The 20,695-nt window shown below is 40.0% G+C and overlaps 2 protein-coding genes across 2 annotated transcripts; one reads left to right on the plus strand and one right to left on the minus strand.

The window, feature by feature from the left end:
* LOC109236209 (transcription factor bHLH84-like) lies at positions 1,488-3,569 on the plus strand. The gene is made up of 5 exons (XM_019402408.1): positions 1,488-2,205; positions 2,293-2,556; positions 2,821-2,886; positions 2,993-3,058; positions 3,180-3,569. The coding sequence occupies exons 1-5, from the start codon at positions 1,624-1,626 to the stop codon at positions 3,255-3,257; spliced, it is 1,056 nt and encodes a 351-aa protein (XP_019257953.1). The 5' UTR covers positions 1,488-1,623; the 3' UTR covers positions 3,258-3,569.
* LOC109235510 (interferon-related developmental regulator 1-like) lies at positions 5,296-11,976 on the minus strand. The gene is made up of 13 exons (XM_019401654.1): positions 11,656-11,976; positions 11,357-11,525; positions 9,740-9,820; positions 9,098-9,180; positions 8,880-8,995; positions 8,675-8,785; positions 8,274-8,383; positions 7,745-8,054; positions 7,591-7,668; positions 7,462-7,512; positions 7,283-7,372; positions 6,325-6,402; positions 5,296-5,984 (listed from the first exon to the last, which is right to left on the minus strand). Exons 1-13 carry the CDS (start codon positions 11,663-11,665, stop codon positions 5,940-5,942), a joined length of 1,332 nt encoding a protein of 443 aa, XP_019257199.1. The 5' UTR covers positions 11,666-11,976; the 3' UTR covers positions 5,296-5,939.

Raw genomic sequence — 20,695 nt, forward strand, 5'->3', positions numbered from 1 at the left:
GAAAGTCAAAAGGGAAACGCGCAAGTGATGGCCAAGGCTTTGACAGAGGCGAGGCAGCTTGGCAAGGGCTTGATAATGAGTTGCGGGCTAAGGGTGACACTTGATCATGACTAAGGCATCAAGGCATGAGGCATTGAAGCCAAGGCAAGGCAAAAACGGATAGGCAAAGGCAAGCAAATGTGCAACTGGAAGGCAGTGCGCGGACGGACTTGTCGTGGCATTGAGTTGCGGCAAACGGGCCAAGTTCGTGGGCGATGGCAAGGCAAATTGTGGCACAATGAAGCTGGATACAATGGCATTGGCGCCTGGTCCAAGCCAAGGCACGAACTGGGGACTAGGCACATGATGCAGCATGTGTATGCACATGCTGTGCACATGGGCAGCAGTTAGCTTTGTCCTAAAAGCTGGCAGGAGTTAGCACGTTTTTGGGGGCCATGATCCCATTTACATTAGCATGATTTACATGATCCTAGTAGTTGGGGGTGTCAACTACACTAAACTAAAGTAGTGGGCTGAGTGGGCAATGGTTAAAGCCTAAAATTGGGCAACTATTGCAAACATGGGGCTGTTTCATGTATTATAAATGGGCAGCACCTATTCCCTTTGTGATATGAGAGTGAAAAACGTGTAAGAGTGCAGTTTTTGAGTTATAAAAGCTTCTCATTAAGGGTAGAATTGTAAGTTTAAGCTAAATTGTTACCAAATTTAGAAAGGGGTCATTCTTTTTGGAACAGACCCAAAAAAATAGATTCACATACAGTGTAAAGAGGGAGTATATTTAATGAAAACTGTGTGTGTGCGGGGGGTGGTGGGGGGGGGGGGGTAAGATTCAATGTGAACTCATATTTGGAGGTGTTTTTGCTATTTTTGGTCATGTCTAGTGCAACTTTAGTGTTGTAGTTTCTAGATTTGACATTTGCTAGTATTTCAAGTTAAATCTTTTTCTTTTCATAGTTCCCCTTAATTCTAACCGCCACAGTTTGTTAAGTATTGGATGAAGTCAAAGATACTCACTTTTAATAAACTTAAGGACGAAAACTGCTTATGAGTATATTTAAGGGGCTATTTTAAACCTATCCCAAACATAAGGGACCATTTTTGTCATTTTCTCTCTTTTGTTCTGCCAAACTCAAGAATCATCATTAATCATTTTTTAGCAAAAAGACTCATTAATCAGTGGATTAAAAGCCATGCCCCAATGATTAGATTAAGACAGTTATCCTTCTAATCAGTCTTCAAAGCATAATAACTAAGTCCAAGATTGCACTAATCTCATATGAAAGGATGGAAACTATTCTTATTTTATCATTGCATGAACTTGGTCCCACTTCTGAGTTGTCCATTGCCTGTTATTTGGCCCCAAGAGATTCCATATGGAATTATGGAATTCAATATACAAATTAATTATACTACTAAACATTCTTCCATATTCCTTATAACCCTTTCTAGTATAAATAAGTTCCCAACTGTTGGCACATTCTAACTGAGATCATCCTCAAAAGCTTCTTTTGTCAGTAGCACTTTTGAGAATATTTAGTGGTTATATTTAGTAAACCACATCTCATTCTCCCCTCCTTACTAGCCTTTCAATTTTCTTTTTTTTTTTTTAAAAAAAAACACAAAATGGAGTCTGTGGGAGCTTTCTTTGATGAAGAATGTCAATCTTTGAGCAGAATGTTCTTTACTGAAAATTCAGATTTAATGTTTCAATTGCATTGTGATAATCCATCAGACTTAACTTGGCATGATCAAGAAGCTAACAAGAATGTGACTGACAATACTAATACTGAAGGGAGTTTTTTCTCTTCTCCTTCTCATAGTCATAATTGCAACTTAGAGTATTTTTCTCAAGAAAATAGCAATGACAGCAGAGGAAGTGGTGGTATGCTTTTTCTCAACAATACAAGTCATGAGTATCTGCAACAGTATAATGGTGTTACTAATCTCTTTCAAGTAACAAACAACCACCCTGATGAGTCCACTGATTTTTACATGATGGGCCACAATAATCTTGAAAATTCATCGGTTAATCCATCGTTTCAAGACGACGATTTCATGAAAGAAATGGTCAGCTTGAAAGATGACATAGGTAAGGAAATGCTGCTAAAGAGGAAGTTTCATGAAGTAGAACTTCAATCAGGAGCTGAGGATCAGAAACTGGAGGACACTAAAAATCCCAAGAAGAAAACGCGGGTGTCAAGAGAGGTGAGTTTATTAAAAAAGTTTTAACTACAGAAGTTGATTGTCTTTGTGCTAGAATGTTGAATAGGGTTAATTATTTACTCAATACAGGAACCAAAAAATAAGAAGATTGCTCAGCCAAAAGTGAAAAAGAACCAGAAAAACATGCAAATTAACAATGAAGAAGTAGGAGAGCAAGAGAGTAATAATGCAGGAAATTGTAAGAGTGGACAGAGCACAAGTAGTTGTAGCGCTGAGGAAGATTCCAATGGTTCTCAAGAATTAAACACAAATTCTGACACTAAAAGCAACTTGAATAGTAAAACAAGGGCCAGCAGAGGGACTGCAACAGATCCTCAGAGCCTTTATGCAAGGGTAAGAAACATCAGCTTTATTCAATTATTGTTTCTTCAATCTGTTCAAATGTACTCTTCCATCTAAAAGTTCAACTTAAATACACTCATAGTTTAGATTTTTACACTATCATGTAACATGAAAGATAACTGTCTATAAAAAGTGAGACGTGGAATATAAGACAGGTTACCTACCTGCTACGACATATTAAAAGCAGTAGTGGTAATAACTGTCCATGTACATAAATTAAATCCTAAAACTAATATTTTCATTTACAAACTGCAGAAAAGAAGAGAGAAAATCAATGAAAGATTGAAGATCTTGCAGAATCTTGTCCCCAATGGCACAAAGGTAAAAAAAATGCTTTTAATTATCATATTACATCCCCTCGAAATTGCGTGTACAGCATCAAGAAACAAGAATCCTCTTACCGAGTTCTTTAATTGGTATAACTTAGGTTGACATAAGCACAATGCTTGAAGAAGCCGTCCAATATGTGAAGTTTCTGCAAATACAAATTAAGGTATAAAAACCAAAGTTTCTCCCCTTTTTTTTTTTTTCTTTCTTTCTTTATTATTTGATTAGATTGAAATCAGAAGGAATATAATGTTAATAACTAATTAAATACTTCCCACTTACTGCAGTTACTGAGCTCGGATGATATGTGGATGTATGCTCCAATTGCTTACAATGGGATGGAGATGGACCTCTCTCATACCTAGTTTATGAATTCGGAAGCAATAATATGCATGCCATTTGCTTTTAATTATTTACCTACAAGATATTAAGAAACCAATATGCTGACTATGTAAAAACGCATTTCTTTTTGGTATCTTGATCATGAGTAATTCTCATGTTTCATATTAGATATGTATAGCCTATCAATTGTACTTATTAACGAATAACGATCACCTACACGCTATTATGATGAGAGTTACTATAATTTAACTAACTTACACTCTCTTTGGATCATTGTTATATCGTATCGTTTTATAAATATAATGTTTGGATAGATCGTATTGTTTGTTATTGTTAAATAATATTTTGTTGTTCGGCTTAACTGTATGGTACTGTAGCGTAACTGATAAGTTGACTAAACTACGCTCAATTGTTTAAATATTAAATTTATCAAAATTTATGCATAAAAATAATTTAAAAAACAAAACAGAAGAAGGCAAAACACCTTAAGAAAGCAGAACAAAGGAGCGAGATAGAAGAAGGCAAAATAAAGGAGCACAACTAACTAGAATTGAGTTAAAAGTAAATCAGATAAAGGAGCAAGACAGAAGAGGGCAAAACAAAGGAGCACAACTAATTAGAATTGAGTTAAAAGCAAATTAGGAGAAAAAATAAAACAGAAGGCGGCAAAACACCTTTAACGTTGACGGCAGAAGTTCTGAAAAAAAACAAAGTAGGTCATAGGTTGAAGATTTGGAGTTAAAATAGAAAAAAAAGGTAAAGGGTAAAATAAAATTGTGGAGTAATAAGTTAAGGCGTAATTGAAAAGAGAAATAGCAAACAATCCCACCACACCAAATTGGTTGTTTCAAAAAAAAGGACTTTTCATTGTTCCGAAACAATGGATTTAACAATACAATACAATCAATTTTAATGAAACAATCAAAACAAACATTATTTTGAGATAACAATGCAATACGATACAACGTGGAACAACCATCCAAACAAGCTGTTAAGCTAAATATCATAGTATAAAGCTACACAAGTTAAACGCATAAAAAAAGGATATACTGCTATTTTAGTTTAAATGAAATTGAATCAAAGCCAGTGAAAAATTCGGGATTTGGAATAAGTGGATTATGTTCTTCACATGCATATTTATATTTCTTTTCTCACACACACACATGGTCCAAATTAGACTTTGAACCCACTATGTCTACTCTAGATCACCATTGATCAAAGCCAATGTTGAAATTGAGAAAGGTTAATTTTGCAAGCCGAAGAATCTATGCAAACCCCATTGGAGTTGAGGGGCGTTAAACGTCTAATACTAATAATACAGTCTTATGTGAAAAATTGTTTCATGATCTAAGTTTTTTCTTTAATTATCGTTTCATTGGCTTCTGTAATTTAATGGTCCAAAATAAGTGATGTTTTCAAATTTCAAGAGTGAATTAATTATTTTTTTCCTACATTGTCCTTGGAGTAAATAGTGTTGGAATATGTGTTAGGAGTGTTTATATGAAATAGTAAAGGTTAATATGGTCAATTCCATTGCTAATTAATGCTAAAAGGTGGATTTCTTAATCTGTGTGAAAACATCCAAAAAATCACTTATTTTGGACAGGAGGAAGTATAAAAGGTACTCCCTCCAATCCGCAATAAGTGACAATTTTATATTTGGCACATCAAGGAAATACGAATTTCCAGAAGAAAAAAAAAGCATATTCACTGAATAAATCTTATTTAATTGATACCTTGACACAATGGAATATGTAAAAAAGGGTAAGTTTTTAAACAATAATATTAAATTCTTCTTGATTATATAAATGAACACTTATTTTGGACCAAAATAAAAAAATAAAATGATCACTTATTGTGAATTGGAGGGAGTAGTATTTAAACAACTATGTATACTTTGAAAACTGCTTAAATATTGGTTGTCAAAATACTTAAATTTTTACTCAAAAATACTCGAAGAACCTTCCAACTAGATGATGTTGTACACTGGAACACTACCATAGTTCAAAGTTCAAACGAACCCAGTAAAAGCTCTGGCCAACATAGGAAGAAAACAAATAATAGTTAAATAGCATATACAATGCTCATACTATTTGTAACTTATTAATTGTTCAGCTAGAAAGTCACAAGAACTAATAGAAAAAAATCTTGAGTTGCCGCTATAAAAACTGAACTATGTTTGACCCAATTCCTGAATAGTCTTTGACCTAACTGATGTGGCCTACTTGGGAAGAATTGATCGTTCTATGTTTATCAACTTGCTTTCACCCTCACAAGGTGACCCCCAACTAGCAAATTTTGGGGGTACATCCAGCTACTGAATCCAATAGTCCATTTAGCTGAACTTTTGGTAGAATGCAAATGATACAACAGGGCAGGTGTGATGTCTCCCTAGATGCAGTTAAAAGGCAAAAGATGACAAGTCAGTAGAAATTAAATTATCTTCCTCGCAGATTTTTTGCGTCTTTCCCAGTTGAGCACTTAAATCTGATTGGGAGTCAGAAAACTGAAATACTCTTCAGATGACTCAGTTCAAGTAAAAGAAGAATAACAAGGAACCAACAAGCTTCCCACAGACGATATTATCATCTTCGGAGTTTCAACCTTATCTTTATACAAATGTCCGACTAGAAATGAATATCTTAACATGGGAACCAAAATATATCCAAATGTATTGAACTGCGATTCTGCTTAACTAATAATCTTCAGACCTCATCATCAGCCGTGTAGTAGCACCCCACATTCTTATCCTGCGAAATACCACCACACGATATACTTAGTTAGATAGACATGACTGGCCATAAAATTATGACAAAATATTGTTTCTGAGTTCGAGATTCATTCTTTAGCCACGAACCCAGATGGAACTCAAAGCTAATAAGAGAATCTTCGATGCGACACTAATTCCCAAACTCATACTATTCCATAAGATGGCAGAATCAACTAAAGAAATTTAAACTGAGGAGAACCCATCTGTCAGACGTGAGACATAGGAACGGAGTGAAGTTCAGATATCTACTCACCAGCAGTACGACACGACATCATGGGCACTGTAAATTGACCCGACTTAAGAAGAAGGATTTTACTTGCCTGGGCTAACATCCTTTGCTTGTTTCGAAATTGAGTTCTGGCCTTGTCAGCGACCGAGTTTGGTGACTTGTACAGCCTCTGATAAGGAGGAGCATTATCATATCATAAATGGTCAGTCAAATTAATATTAGGACCCAATAAACAAGGACAAACACTTATTTTTGTTTTTTCCTGGAGACCTGACGGAAGAAATAAATCTATCCAGCAATACAAATATACACGAAGAGGAATGTCAACTTAAGGAGATCAAGGCATCTTCAGTACCAGCTCAGTGTAAGAGCAACAACCAAGCAGAAGCAATGACAGTTATATGAACTGGTGCAAACAAGAAGGGATTAACAACTATGAACTTGTACTAGATTCTATGGTGGTGACTAATACGCTGAACAACAAATTGACAAAGACACAAATACCTCAAGCTGAAAAGGATCATCAGAGACATTGTCCAGATTATATGTGGCGCAGATGTAAAGGTTTCTCACTGTTACAGGGAAGCCAACCAAGAGGCTGACTTCTTAGCCAAACAAGCTTCTTCCAGTGGAAATGGTACCTTCTACTAGTCTTTTCAACAGCTCCCTAAAGAGGTATTTATTTCTACTAGATAGAATATACGTAGCATAAGAAGAAGATTTGACAAGTGTAACTTCTTTGTTAGTTGAGAACTTTCTTGCTTAACATGAAAGGAATTGTATAAGCTGGTCCTTTCATTATTTTTTGAAGGTTAAAGTACTCAATCTTACATGTTTTTTGGAGGTTAGGTCCTCGTGCCCCTCTGCTTTCTGTAATTTATTTTGCATCAATTGACGTGGTACAGATAATGCCTATACCCCCACACTAGGCACACAGCCCTGAAGGTGATGGCTTAATTTTTTTTTTTTTTAAAATAATTAAAGTGATCTCTGCACATCCACACACTACATATCCATAAAATAAAGTGCTTTTAGAAGCACAGAGGCACCTTTTCTGTTCCGGATACACGATGCTCAACACCCGAAAGCAATTTTCTCTTTGGTGTGAAACCAAAGACATCATGAAGAAATTCATTTTCCTGCACAGTGGACAGGAATATAGATTATAAGAACTAGAAAATCAAAACCAACAGCCCAAAAACTCAAGTGATTGGTAAGCAAAATAAACCTGCATGTGCTTCACAAAACCTCCTCCAAGGAAGTGCTTTAGGAAGTTTAACTGTTCAACAAATTACACATAATTTCAGCAGATAAGCAGCTACCCATTTGCTATAAGACTGACAAGGATGACAAGGACCTGTATCAGTTGACGCCAGGTACTTGTGGTAAGCAACTCCCCACCAATCTTTCTTGAGCTCTCTGGAGTATATCCATCCTAGTACCGATTGTAAGGAAGTTACTAGAGCCAGTAGCTACAATCGCAGAGCAATAACTTGAAAACAGAGTAGTACCTCAAGGAATTCCAAGATATCTCGAAATGTGTTTCTTTGGCTGTTGAGGTCCTTCTTGGCTGATCCTTTGCCTCCTGCCTCTACTGAAAGGCTTCTCATCTGGTTCAGGACCTTCGCTCTTAATCCTTGGATATGCAAAATAAGCTTAGATTTGTTTGCTTCATCTGTGGAGCTGTCACTAGATCCTTTATCTTCAACAGAGAACTTCTCAAGACTCCCGACTTCGAAAACTAAAGCAAGTGCTTCGCCAGCTGCAATACGTACAGCTCTGTCATCTTTGTCCAGCAGAGTTGAAAAGTAAGAGATTGACCTGCATCATGGGAAGGTGCACACTCCAATTGTCATACACTCACCAAATACAAACCCTGCATCCCATTCTAATCTTCATCCAAATATACCACACGAATATTATGTCCATGATGGGATGTTACAAGTATAACTTTTCTCTCTTCTTTTTTTCCTTTTATTGGTTTTTTTTTTTATTTTCCTTTCTGGGAGGGGTAGGTCTGGAGTTCGGGCACATACTAACCCTTGCCAGCTTTTTGGGTTTAGCGCCCGTCCATCAATGGTAGTAAGGAGGAAAGACCATGCAGATACCGTTGCTGTTATCATTGGTGGTGAAGGTTTAGCAGTAGCTACCTGATCAAGGAACCAGACACAGTTGTCAATGAAATAAGTAACGTAACAGAAGTCATGTAAGCAAAAACAAAATACTCATAGGGAACGAGGATTGGAATGTCTGTTACAACATACCATCCACATGACAGCAGCAAGACCAAACCTTAAAAAGTGAAACGAACAGAAATATTGACAGACAGGGATCAAGGATCGGCATTAACATCACAATATACATCCACATAAAAGCAACAAAACCAAGCTTCTAAAATCGTCTCCCCGCTGAAAATAAACATATAAACATGAGGTACATACATTAGGACCAACTTTTGGATGAATGACTTGCCACATCAATTGCATTGACTTCTCTGTTTCCTCTGCCTCTTTGCCTCCAACAAAAGTGATAATGGCCAAAGACTCCAGTAGCTGAAATCACCCAAAAAAAAAAAAGAGTCAGCATCAAGCTTGAATGCAAAGCAATAACAATACTTAAATAAGCATCCTCCAGCAACAAACACACCGAAGAAATCTTAGATGTCTCAGAACGAGATTTAAGAGCTTCTGTAATCGGAGACAATGATTCTTCCAACATTTCATGTGCTTTGTCCCCAGGACCAACAGTTAAAGCCAAAATTCCTAATCACAGACGAAGACACAAGTCAAATTTAGGCATCAACTTGAAGGATAACTATCTGAACCCCACAGCTCATCAATATGCAGAGTTAGAAGATTGCTGACCAAGAAAATGAGATGCCAAAGCTATCTCCTTGGAGGATCCCCGTTTAATGGAATTCAGACATTGTTGCAACAAAGTGGCAAACCTGCATGATAAAACATAACAGTGGAAGAGCACAACAAGAAGTTACAGCAATCTGAGAAGTCAAAACATAATAGAACAAAGCTGAAGATTTGACCATAAATATTTAAAACCATAAAACAATAATTGGCAGGAAGCATAAAGACCTAAAAGAAACAAAATGTCAGTAATATTGGCAAGTGCTATAAATACTTCATTGGACTCCGGAGGTAGAAAAAAAAGAGCGAAATCTTCTACTAAATATTCCGTGCGTTTTCTACTATCAGATATATTGATTGCTGCATAATCAATGAAAATGCGATCATTTGAATTTGACAATCATCATTATGCAAAAGACTACCCACATGGCTCATGAAATTTTAACCAAAAAAAGAAAAAATTAGAATTAGAAAAATTGTCAAAAGTTACAGATTAATAACAGCCACGTAATTATTTTTTTTGGTAAGCAACCGCTATACAGTAAAAAGTAATTCCTAAAAGCAAGCAGTCCATCCATATGAACTTTGAAGTCAAAAAATAAAAGCTGGAGAACTGACAGATGAGCATAACACGAGTTCCCTTACTTCTTTTCAACAAACTCATGTTGTATGTCGCTATTGAAGGCTTCTATAATAGACGCAAGAGCGTTCTCTCTTGTTGATCCCCTACATAGCCAACAAACAATAATTTATATCAGTCACATCCTTTGACAGAAGCAAAATGCAGTACCATATACAAGCCATCTATCAACTGGAGCTAGTGAGCAAAATAAAAAACTTAGTTATTACATGTGCTCTGTAGCCCAATTTGCTTTAGAAAAGTGCTTTTCCAAAAATTGAAACTATAGACATGTGGATTAACAAGCAAATTAAGTTACCGGAATCACTGAACATGTGAATGCAAAAGATTCTGTAGAAAAAGGAATCTTAGTGATTCACTGGATGTGATGCCGGAACATCTTGGTGATCTTTTCTACCTAACGAATGGGGAATTCGCTTTAAAATCGTCCCGCACTACACCACCCCAAGTATATGCTTCCAAGGAATCACACAAGCGTACATTAGAAACCTCAGGTAAGATGCCGCCCGTAAACTAGCAAATAAAGTACATCATATAGTCCAGTGATTGATGAATTAACCATTCACTGGCATTCAGTTTCTAGCATCCAGAATTCAAACCAAAATATCTTTTGACAACTAAAGCAAACCAAAACCATGTTTATTAGCTTTTCCACCCCAAAAAATAAGATCAACAATCTTCCTTTTAATTTTCACGTATTTATCTTTTCAATGTGATTTCTTTTACCTATGTGTTTTTCAAAGATATATGATTACTTACCTTTTAGTACTTTCATATTAATTTATCTCAAAATTTAAAATTAATCTAATGCAAGTCTTACTTAGGAATATAGCTATATCTTATCAAATGTAGCTAGAACTAATAAATGTAAGTTTGGATGATTGTTTTACAAAGTTCATTCTCCAAAAGTGATGGTTTGCAATAATATTTTATTTTTATTTTCTTTGATAAATCAATCAAATCCAAACACAAATCATAAAAAGCTTCTCCTAAGAACATTCCCCCAAGCTTACCTCAGTTTATATTGAACCTTCTAAAAGCTGGTACCAAAAAAAAAACAATGTCAAAGAAAGAAAGAACATTTCCAAGGAAAACTCTACGATCCACTTAGTTTTACCAAAAGCTAGTAGCCCTCTGTACCATTTCTATTTCATATAAAGAAGTTTAACCAGACTTAGATTTTAAAATGCCAATTTGACAAATATTTACCATATTGGTAGTAGCTATGATAATAAAACAACTTTGAAACTTAAAAACAAAAACACCCCCCAGGTATTTGACTATATATGGAAGTTAATAGGTTAATTTAGCTTATATACATTATATGAACACGAGAAGAAAATATTATAACAAGGGTTGAAAATTAAATGTAATAAATAAAACATCAGATCAAAATTTAAATCTACATAGTTGAATTAATTCAAACAATTTTAAAGCTGTTAAAATTATGTACATGCAACCTTATATTTGATGGTCCATTTTATTTATTCACCATGCAATATTAATCCATTTTTTGGTACAATGATGACATGACTTGAATTTATTACTTATTCGGGACTGGAGCACAGTTGTTTTAACGTGCAACATTAAAATATTATGTAGCGTAACGCATTGGAAAAAACCTTTTCTCATAGAGGGCATCGACGCATTGATCAAGCAAAGTCTCCTTGTCAACTTGAACCTCCTCTATACCACCTGACACTATCATATTTGACCGAGAATTTGACGATGAACTCACGTTATCTGCGTCATCACTATCCAACATCACCGCCTTCTTCCTCTGCGAACTCTCTGCCAAAAAAAAAAGGAACAGAGAAAATTAGGTTGTCTTATTTTGACAGAATTAGAATTAAACAATTGAAGATCAATTTTAATTAGTCGAATTACAAGTCTGAGTTCACTAATTAGAAGCAGAACTTACTTCTTCCCATGGTGACAGCTCCCGTAAATTAAGGTCAGAAGCAAAACCGGAGTTGACTAAAAGTCAAAAGATGAAAATCAACTGAGGGAAAGATATCAAAGGGCAGAAATTGATTTAGAGAAACAGATGAACTGCACTTGTTTGAATGGAGGACCAGCGTATCCATAAAGAAACTTTTGGGGAGGGAATTGAAGTTTCTCAGATTGTTAAAAGGTGTTTTTGAAGAGGAAAGGGAGTCTGGACGAGAAGCTTTGGCATTTATATGTGAAATTTTACAAGAGAGAAGAAGAGGCATTTTGGTTTCGGTGAGCTTGGAATATTCGGGATTATGTGGAAGGGTGTCGGGAGTTGATGCGGTAGGTTGGATAACGTGGAGCGATGAGGACCGATTAGCATCCAAAATACTTTTTAAAAGGCAGAATAGCTTGACAAACACCTATAATTATTTGTGTTTGACGTCCCGATTCCTATATTCAACTAAGTTTTATTCAGATACCCGAATGAAATTAAAAGTACAGTGTAAAAAGGAGAAGAATTTTCCTTTAGGGGAGCTAAATATACAGATCTGTACGCGACTAAAATCGGAAGTACCAATTTCACGATCGGCAAGGCATTACGTAATTTCACCTCGAAGGGCCCGGCGGGCAGCTCGAGGTTCGAACTCTTCGAGAGTCCTTCATGCCCGGTGTCGGGGCAGAGCAAACCGGTGGTTATCATAAGTTAGCGGGAAGTTCCCTAGGAGCAGTATTTTCCTGACAATGCCTGCACCAACAGTGACAGCCTGCACCAGGCTGATTGAGTGGTTGTACCGGCTACATTATGTAATAATTACACATATTGTATACGGTAAAAATCAGAGGGCTCGATTTTATGATCGCTGAGGGCGCCTCAAAAAGGACTGCCCCCGGAAAGCTCGAAATCTGGCTCGAAGTTCACCCCCGAGGGTTCGTAATGATCGACCTCGAGGCAGTGCAAACCAACAGCTACGACGCATTAGCGGGAAGTTCCCAAGGCATATGATCAAAGCTGACAAAACCTGCAAGGGAAACACTAGTCTGTGCCAGACTAGTAAGTAGCTGTGCTGGCTATATTTCTTTGTAATAATTACTCATGTATTATATTGGAATTTCCCTCCATATATAAGGGGGATCCTTGTCCTTTTGCAGAAGATCCGATACTCAAGATACAACACACTACATTCAATACAAAAACATTCTCTACTCTCTAGCTTGAACATATTCTCTTGGTTTCTTTATTTACGTTTATTGCTTATATTCATTGTGTTCTATTAATTGTTCATCATTTATTGCTCATTATTGGTCATAAAGAGTCGCAATCACAGCTCTCATAACTGTTAATCCTTCATCGACTGCCCTTAACCAGGCATCAGATTCGACCTCGAGGCCCCGTATATGCAAGCTCGAGGCTTCGATTCCCAGCCATTTCGGTTTGATTATTAAGCTATCTACAAGCTATCGTCTTAATTTCCAATCCTTTGCTTAGCATCTATTGCCTAACAACTAGCATAAAAATAGATCACATATTTTTAGAACCACAAAATCAAATCTAATTGTTATTACCATTTTCAAGGTAAACAGTTTTTTCGCCTACCGTGGGGCTAAAAATAATAGTGATTGTTTTCTTGCTGGTTTACTACATAACGTAAGTTAACTTTCACGCTTTTTCTTGTCCAAGATCTTTGATTTCAGGTCAAAATGTCTAGCTCAATAAACGCATGTGAAAACAACAATCTTGAGGACCATGGAGAAAATGGTGTAGCTGTTCCAGGTGTTGGTGTACCACCACAGAACCTTGGGGATGCGTAAGAACCAACTCCCGTCGATACGGTCTCACGCAACACTCAACACATTGGCGTAAGTTCCCACACCAACAGGAGTATACGCCAACAAAATCAACAAGACACTCGGAAAAACCTCACCCGGAGAGAAAAAGAGGCAAACAGGGGAAGCAAAGAGGGAAAACCTCAGCACAGCGTTCATATGATTATTGGGGGGACTGACGTTCCCCAGGGGCCCGTGACCAAGCGGATAAAGGTTTCTGCGGCAACCCAAGGGCAAACCCGGGCCCGCGCATCTGAGGACATCCTCGCATTCAGCAAAGAAGACTTCGAAACTCTGTCTCATCCACACAATAACGCGCTGGTAATCTCGTTTCTCTTAAATAACATCCAAATTAAACGTGTGCTCGTGGACCCAGGTAGCTCGGCCAACGTAATTAGATTGACGGTGGTAGAACAGCTCGGATTACTCGATCAGGTCATGCCTACCTCCCGAATCCTCAACGGCTTCAATATGGCCGGCGAAGCGACAGAAGGAGAGATCACCCTCCTGGTAAATATATCTGATGCAGTTCAAGATACCAGATTCCACGTCATTAAAGGTGACGCAAGGTACAATGCCTTGCTTGGTAGGCCATGGATACATAACATGAAGCGCTACCATCGACCTTGCATCAGATGATGAAGTTTCCAACGAAGGACGGAATAAAGACAGTGTATGGCGAGCAACATGCGGCGAAGGAAATGTTCGTGGTCCATGAGGAGGTACCGGATCCCATACACTCCACCTCGGAAGAGTTGGAAAGCCAACAAACCCCCTAGGATGATGAAGAGGACTTCCTCACCCCAGAGCCTTCATTGCCCCGAAGAATCGGACGCAAAAAAGTCGACTGGGGAAGAACTGGAGTAGGCTGTATTAGTCGAGCATCTCCTAGATCGGAAGGTATACCTGGGGACGGGATTAACCCCCAAACTCAGGAAAAAACTCATTTTATTCCTTATAAATAACATCGATTGCTTTGCTTGGTCCCATTTAGACATGAAAGGGGTCCCACCGGAGATAACCACCCATCGACTAAGTGTCGATCCCAGGTACAAACTGGTGAAGCAAAAAAGAAGACCTCAGTCCGAGATAAAACATGCATTCATCAAAGACGAGGTCACGAAGCTCCTCAAGATAGGGTAAATTAGGGAAGTAAAATATCCCGAATGGCTGGCCAATGTGGTGGTAGTTCCCAAAATGGGGAATAAACTAAGAATGTGCGTAGATTATAAAGATTTAAATAGGGCGTGCCCAAAGGACTCGTTCCCACTGCCCAACATCGACCGTTTGATCGATGCCACGACCGGCCATGAAACCCTCACTTTTCTCGATGCCTATTTGGGGTATAATCAAATTCAGATGAACCCCAAGGATAGAGAAAAGACTTCGTTCATCACAAAGTACGGTACGTACTGCTACAATGTAATGCCCTTCGGGCTAAAAAATGCAGGGGCCACATACCAACGCCTAGTTAATAAGATGTTATAACATCAAATAGGCAAGTCCATGGAAATTTATATTGACGACATGCTAGTTAAGTCCCTGTGCGCAGAGGACCATTTGACTCATTTGCAGGAAACGTTCGACATCCTCAGAAGTTAAAACATGAAGCTCAACCCTGAGAAGTGCGCCTTCGGGGTAGGATCGGGAAAATTCTTAGGCTTCATGGTATCAAACAGAGGAATCGAGATCAACCCCGACAAAATCAAAGCCATCGAAGAAATTACGGTGGTAAATAACGTAAAGGTCATGCAGCGGCTGACGGGGTGGATACCAGCCTTGGGTAGGTTCATATCAAGGTCATCAGACAGGAGTCACCATTTCTTCTCCTTTCTCAAAAAGAAAAACAACTTTAAATGGACTCCGGAATGCCAATGCGCCTTAGAGGAGTTGAAGCGATACCTGACAAGCCCGCCTTTGCTCCACACCCCAAAAGAGGGTGAATGTATTTGTACCTGGCCGTATCCGAGATAGCGGTAAGTGGTGTACTGGTTCGAGATGAACAAGGTATGCAATTCCCTGTTTACTATATAAGTCGGACCCTGGGTGATGCTGAAACCAGATATCCGCACCTGGGAAAGCTAGCTCTTGCATTAATAAGTGCGTCTCGAAAATTGTAAACTTACTTCCAATGTCATCATATTTGCGTTTTAACAACGTATCTCCTTCGAAACATACTGCATAAACCCGAATTATCGGGCCGACAAGCCAAATGGGCCATCGAACTCGGGGGATATGATATCGAGTATCAGCCCCGAAGAGCTATCAAGTCTCAAATTTTGGCAGACTTTGTAGACGACTTCACTCCCCCCCTTGTAACCGAGGTCGAGAAAGAACTTTTGCTGAAAAAGGGCACATCTTCCGGGGTATGGACCCTGTTCACTGACGGCACCTCGAACGTGAGAGGATCCGGGCTCGGCATAGTTCTAAAGCCACATACGGGTGGCGTCATTAGACAATCTATAAAAACCGCAAGGTTAACTAACAATGAAGCCGAGTATGAGGCTATGATTGCAGGTCTAGAATTGGCCAAAGGCCTAGAAGCTGAAGTCATTGAAGCAAAATGCGATTCCCTCCTGGTGGTAAATCAGGTAAATGGGAGTTTCGAGGTTCGGGAAGACAGGATGCAAAGATACTTAGACAAAATTCAAGTCAGATTGCACCGCTTCAAAGAATGGACTCTGTTCCACATACCTCGAGAGAAAAACAGCGAAGCCGATGCCCTCGCAAACCTGGGATCGTCTGTCGAGGAAGATGACATGCTCCCCGGATCTGTGGTTCAACTATCCAAATTGGTGATCGAGGAAGGCCATGCCGAGATCAACTCCACTAGCCTAACATGGGATTGGAGAAACAAATATATCGATTATTTGGAGAGCGGGAAGCTACCCGCAGACCCAAAGGAGTCGAGGGACCTGCGAACCAAAGCGGCCCGATTCTCGATCAATGAAAACATACTCTTTACAGAAGAACTTTTGATGCCCCCTAGCAGTATGTTTGTGGCCAAGAGACACAGACTATGTGCTCCGAGAGATCCACGAGGGCACCTGCGGAAACCACTCTAGTGCCGATTCCTTGGTTCGAAAAATAATTAGGGCAGGCTACTATTGGGACAGCATGGAAAAGGACACCAAAGAGTTCGTCCGCAAGTGCGACAAATGCCAAAGATTTGCCCCAATGATTCACCAACCTGGTGAACAACTACATTCAGTTTTGTCGCCATGGCCGTTCATGAAATGGGGGATGGACATCATCGGACCTCTACCAACGGCGCCAGGTAAAGCTAGATTTATTTTATTTATGACTGACTACTTCTCGAAATGGGTTGAAGCGCAGGCCTTCAAAAAAATAAGAGAAAAAGAAGTCATTAATTTCATCTGGGACCACATCATGTGCCAATTTGGAATTCCTTTCGAGATAACGTGCGATAACGGGAAGCAATTCATCGGAAGCAAAGTGACTCGGTTCCTCGAGGACCACAAGATCAAAAGGATCCTATCGACGCCCTACCACCCGTGTGCAAACGGCCAAGCCGAGTCCACAAACAAAACCATCATTCAAAACTTAAATAAGAAGTAGGAAAGCGCAAAGGGAAGATGGAGAGAAATATTACCCGAAGTGCTCTGGGCATACCGAACAACTCCAAAATCAAGCACGGGGGAAACGCCTTTCTCCCTAGTATATAGCGCCGAGGCTTTGATACCGGTCGAGGTCGGGGAACCTACCGCCAGATTCTGACACACCACCGAGAGCTCGAACAATGAGGCCATGGCTACTGCTCTCGAACTATTAGATGAAAAGCGAGAAGCCTCACTAGTTAGAATGGCCGCACAAAAATAGAGAATCGAAAGATACTACAACCGGAGAACAAATATCTGACATTTTGGAATCGGGGACTTCGTCCTAAGGAAAGTCACCTTGAATACTCAAAATCCAAATGAAGGAAAGCTAGGTCAGAACTGGGAGGGACCGTACTGCGTCCTCGGGATAGTCGGCAAAGGGTCCTACAAACTCGGCACCATGGAAGGCGAACAGCTTCCAAGCAATTGGAATATATCAATGCTCACATGCTACTACTGCTAAAAGCTCAAAGGCCTTAGGTTTCAAAGGCAAGCGTTGCACTCTTTTCCTTCGATCGGGTTTTTTCATCCCAAAAAAGGGTTTTTCACCGACAAGGTTTTTAACGAGGCAACATCTATATGCCACCTAAGGAAGACCCAAAAATTATTCATGGCTTCTCTTCAATCAACCTCGAATACTGGAGGGGGGGGGGGCATTCCCCCCCAGAAGTTTGCCTCCTCGAAGAAGCCGGGACGTACTAAACAGAGTCCCGATAGGAAAATGATGTACCGGGCCACGGTTAATCGAACCGTGCCTGTATAGAACAACCAAGCCCCTGACAACAAGAACATGTATACTTGTACCAAGTAATCAAAAAATATTTTCCCCTCCGTCAAAGCATTACACGTGCCAAAGAAGTTTGCTATTTTTTACAAAAATGGCTCCAGAGCCAAAAACGTCCCGAACACTCGGGGACTAGCGTCAAAACTCAAAGCGTTGTGACCTCCGGGCCAAAAGCTTAGAACTCGTAAGCCCTCAATGAGGGAATATCAAGTTTACAAAAGCGGCTCCAAGGACCAAAATGTCCCGAACACTCGGGGACTGGCGTCGAGAAGCCTTCAAGTTCACAAAAATGGCTCCAAAAGCCAAAAACGTCCCGAACACTCGGGGATGGGCGTCAAAAACTCGAAGCCATATGACCTCCAGGTCGGAAGCTTTGAACTTGTAAGCCCTCAATGAGGCAACATTAAGGTTACAAAAACAGCTCCAGAGCCAAGAAAACTTTCAATGTCTCAGGGACTGTCGCCAATTGCCATCCCATCGACTTATCAAAAATCCAAGATCATATGACCCCATGAGGGCAACCTCGGTCTCGTAAGACCTATATAAGGCAACAACAAAATCTGTAAGACCTCAAGCAAGGCATGAACCATACATGTACCAAGTAACAAAACTGTAAGACCTCAAGCAAGGCATGAACCATACTTGTACCAAGTAACAAAACTGTATGACCTCAAAGTAAGGCATGTAAAATTTTATAAGACCTTACAAAAGGCATAATCCCAATCTTAAAGTTAAGGCTATATATCGAACTTATAAGACCCTAAAAAGGCATACCCTCGATATAGACGCCGAAAACTACTTCACTCGGGGACTGAAAGGCTCTGGCCAAACACAATGACTACAGTCACAAGGTTATACCAGCCAAACTAACGCGACTCAGGGATGCCCGACCGTCGTTATAAAATCACAAGCCTTCAATTACTTCGAAAGTACTTCGAAAAGAACCGGTTAAACAGGCTACCCTCGACATAGGCAAAAGAGCTTCGACCATGTCAGCTCCAAACTACAGGTTTCGAAACACTCAGCCACCGAGCACTCGCATATCGCCACATAACGACTCACAATCGAGGTTTTAATCAAATTGTCGAAGAGTCAGGCAAACACAATTTCAAAAAAGTCCTTAACGAGGGAAAAATAAAGCCCACATAAAGTTCGCACCGACCCAATGCGTAAGAGCCACTGCCGACAACCCATATAAAGGTCGTACCAACCCAATGCGTAAGAGCCACTGCCGCCAGACCATATAAAGGTCGTACCAACCCAATGCGTAAGAGCCACTACCGCTGGCCCATATAAAGGGTCGTATCGACCTAATGCGTAAGAGCCTAAGGGCCAGCTTGAAATTCACAAACTTGAGGGCCAATGAGCTCGAGTCAAAATCCGACTCGGAGACTGAGCCCGAAACAGTTAACTGAAAAAAACGCCTAAGGGCACATACGTGAGAGCCGCTATCCCCAGCTTAAGTCAAAAGGTCGTGCCGACCAGACGCGCAAAGGCCTACGGGCCAGCTTAACAAGCCTCAGGGCCAAATTATATACCTAAGAGTCATTACTCGAAGTCCAGTTCACCTGGCAAATTATCAATTGACGTATAAATTCAAAACGAAGAAAGACATGCACAAGCAGAAGAAAATGCATGAAAGATGAACCAAAGGTTTTCTTCTATACGCGTACGTAAAAGAATAGAAAGGCTACATTGGCGAGTGCTCTCTGAAAGCCCCATACAAAGAATATAAAAGGAAAAAGCCTAGTCTACTTCCCCCTCGGGGACTGTGGACCGACGGCCCCCTCAGAAACTACGCTTTCAATAGCCTCGGCCATAACCTCCGGGTTTCCAACGGCCTCCTCCCCTTCAGGGACTACGCTTCCATCTTCATCGCCTCCTGAGTCACTGATCGACTCGTCTTCAAAAGGAAGCAGGGCCGCAGCTTCCTCTTCCTGGGTCTTCACCCTCTCAATTTTGGAAATTAAATCAATTCCTCCCGCATATATATCCTCGAGCATCTGTCTTTGAGATTCTAACCGGGCATGCTCCACTACTCGGGCCAGGCGTAGCTCTGCCTCTTCGAACACCTTCCGAGCATAAGCATTTGTAGTAGCGGCGTCCTCCTTATGCGAGGTCACAAGCGCCTCGACCTTATCCCTGACTTCGGATAGCGTAGTAGCCAACTCAGTATGGAGATCCTTATACTTACTGCTCTTATCCCTCTCATCTTTGAGGCAGTGCCCGATCAAAATCACCTCTCGCCGGAGGGCATCTTTCTCAGAGATTGCCTCACTCAAATGCCGTTTAAGTTCGAGGATTTCGGAGTCCCTGGCGCGGAGCTCCTTCCCCATAAGGACATCTTTCTCCTTAAACTGCAAAAATCGACCAAAAGATATTAAAACATTGAAGTCAGTTAGACATGCAGACAAAAAACAAACGGGATCTATTTAACATGTTTAGCAAGGTGAGTCTTTTCCCGGGACGCCGCCTCCAAGCAATCCCGAAGGCCACGGAGTTCTTCCTCCCTCTTGGAAGAAAAAGCCCTGAGCTCATCAGCTTCTGTGGTAAGCTTCTTATATTCGTCCTCGTGGCAAATTAGCTCGGTTTCAAAATTGGCAAACGTTTGATTATAGAGCACCTTGGCCTGGAACCACGAAAGAAATAAGGTTAGTAGGGCAAAGGTCGAGGAACCAAGCAGAATTTACGAATAGATTACCTGATCACATAGCCTGTCAATCTCATTGAAATGAGCGAAATGTCAGGGTCAGGCTTTTCCTCAGGCGCAGGAGAAGGTTTTTTAAAACATATTT

This window comes from Nicotiana attenuata, chromosome 12, assembly GCF_001879085.1.
Source record: "Nicotiana attenuata strain UT chromosome 12, NIATTr2, whole genome shotgun sequence".
Taxonomy (NCBI): Eukaryota; Viridiplantae; Streptophyta; class Magnoliopsida; order Solanales; family Solanaceae; genus Nicotiana; species Nicotiana attenuata.

Coding starts and splice junctions, on each gene's coding strand:
- LOC109236209 (XM_019402408.1), top strand. CDS start 1,624: ATGGAGTCTGTGGGAGCTTTCTTTGATGAAGAATGTCAATCTTTGAGC. Junction 2,557..2,820: donor CTCAGAGCCTTTATGCAAGG/GTAAGAAACATC, acceptor TACAAACTGCAG/AAAAGAAGAGAGAAAATCAA. Junction 3,059..3,179: donor TTCTGCAAATACAAATTAAG/GTATAAAAACCA, acceptor CACTTACTGCAG/TTACTGAGCTCGGATGATAT.
- LOC109235510 (XM_019401654.1), bottom strand. Junction 7,373..7,461: donor GTTTTGTGAAGCACATGCAG/GTTTATTTTGCT, acceptor TCCACTGTGCAG/GAAAATGAATTTCTTCATGA. Junction 6,403..7,282: donor GTGTATCCGGAACAGAAAAG/GTGCCTCTGTGC, acceptor CCTCCTTATCAG/AGGCTGTACAAGTCACCAAA.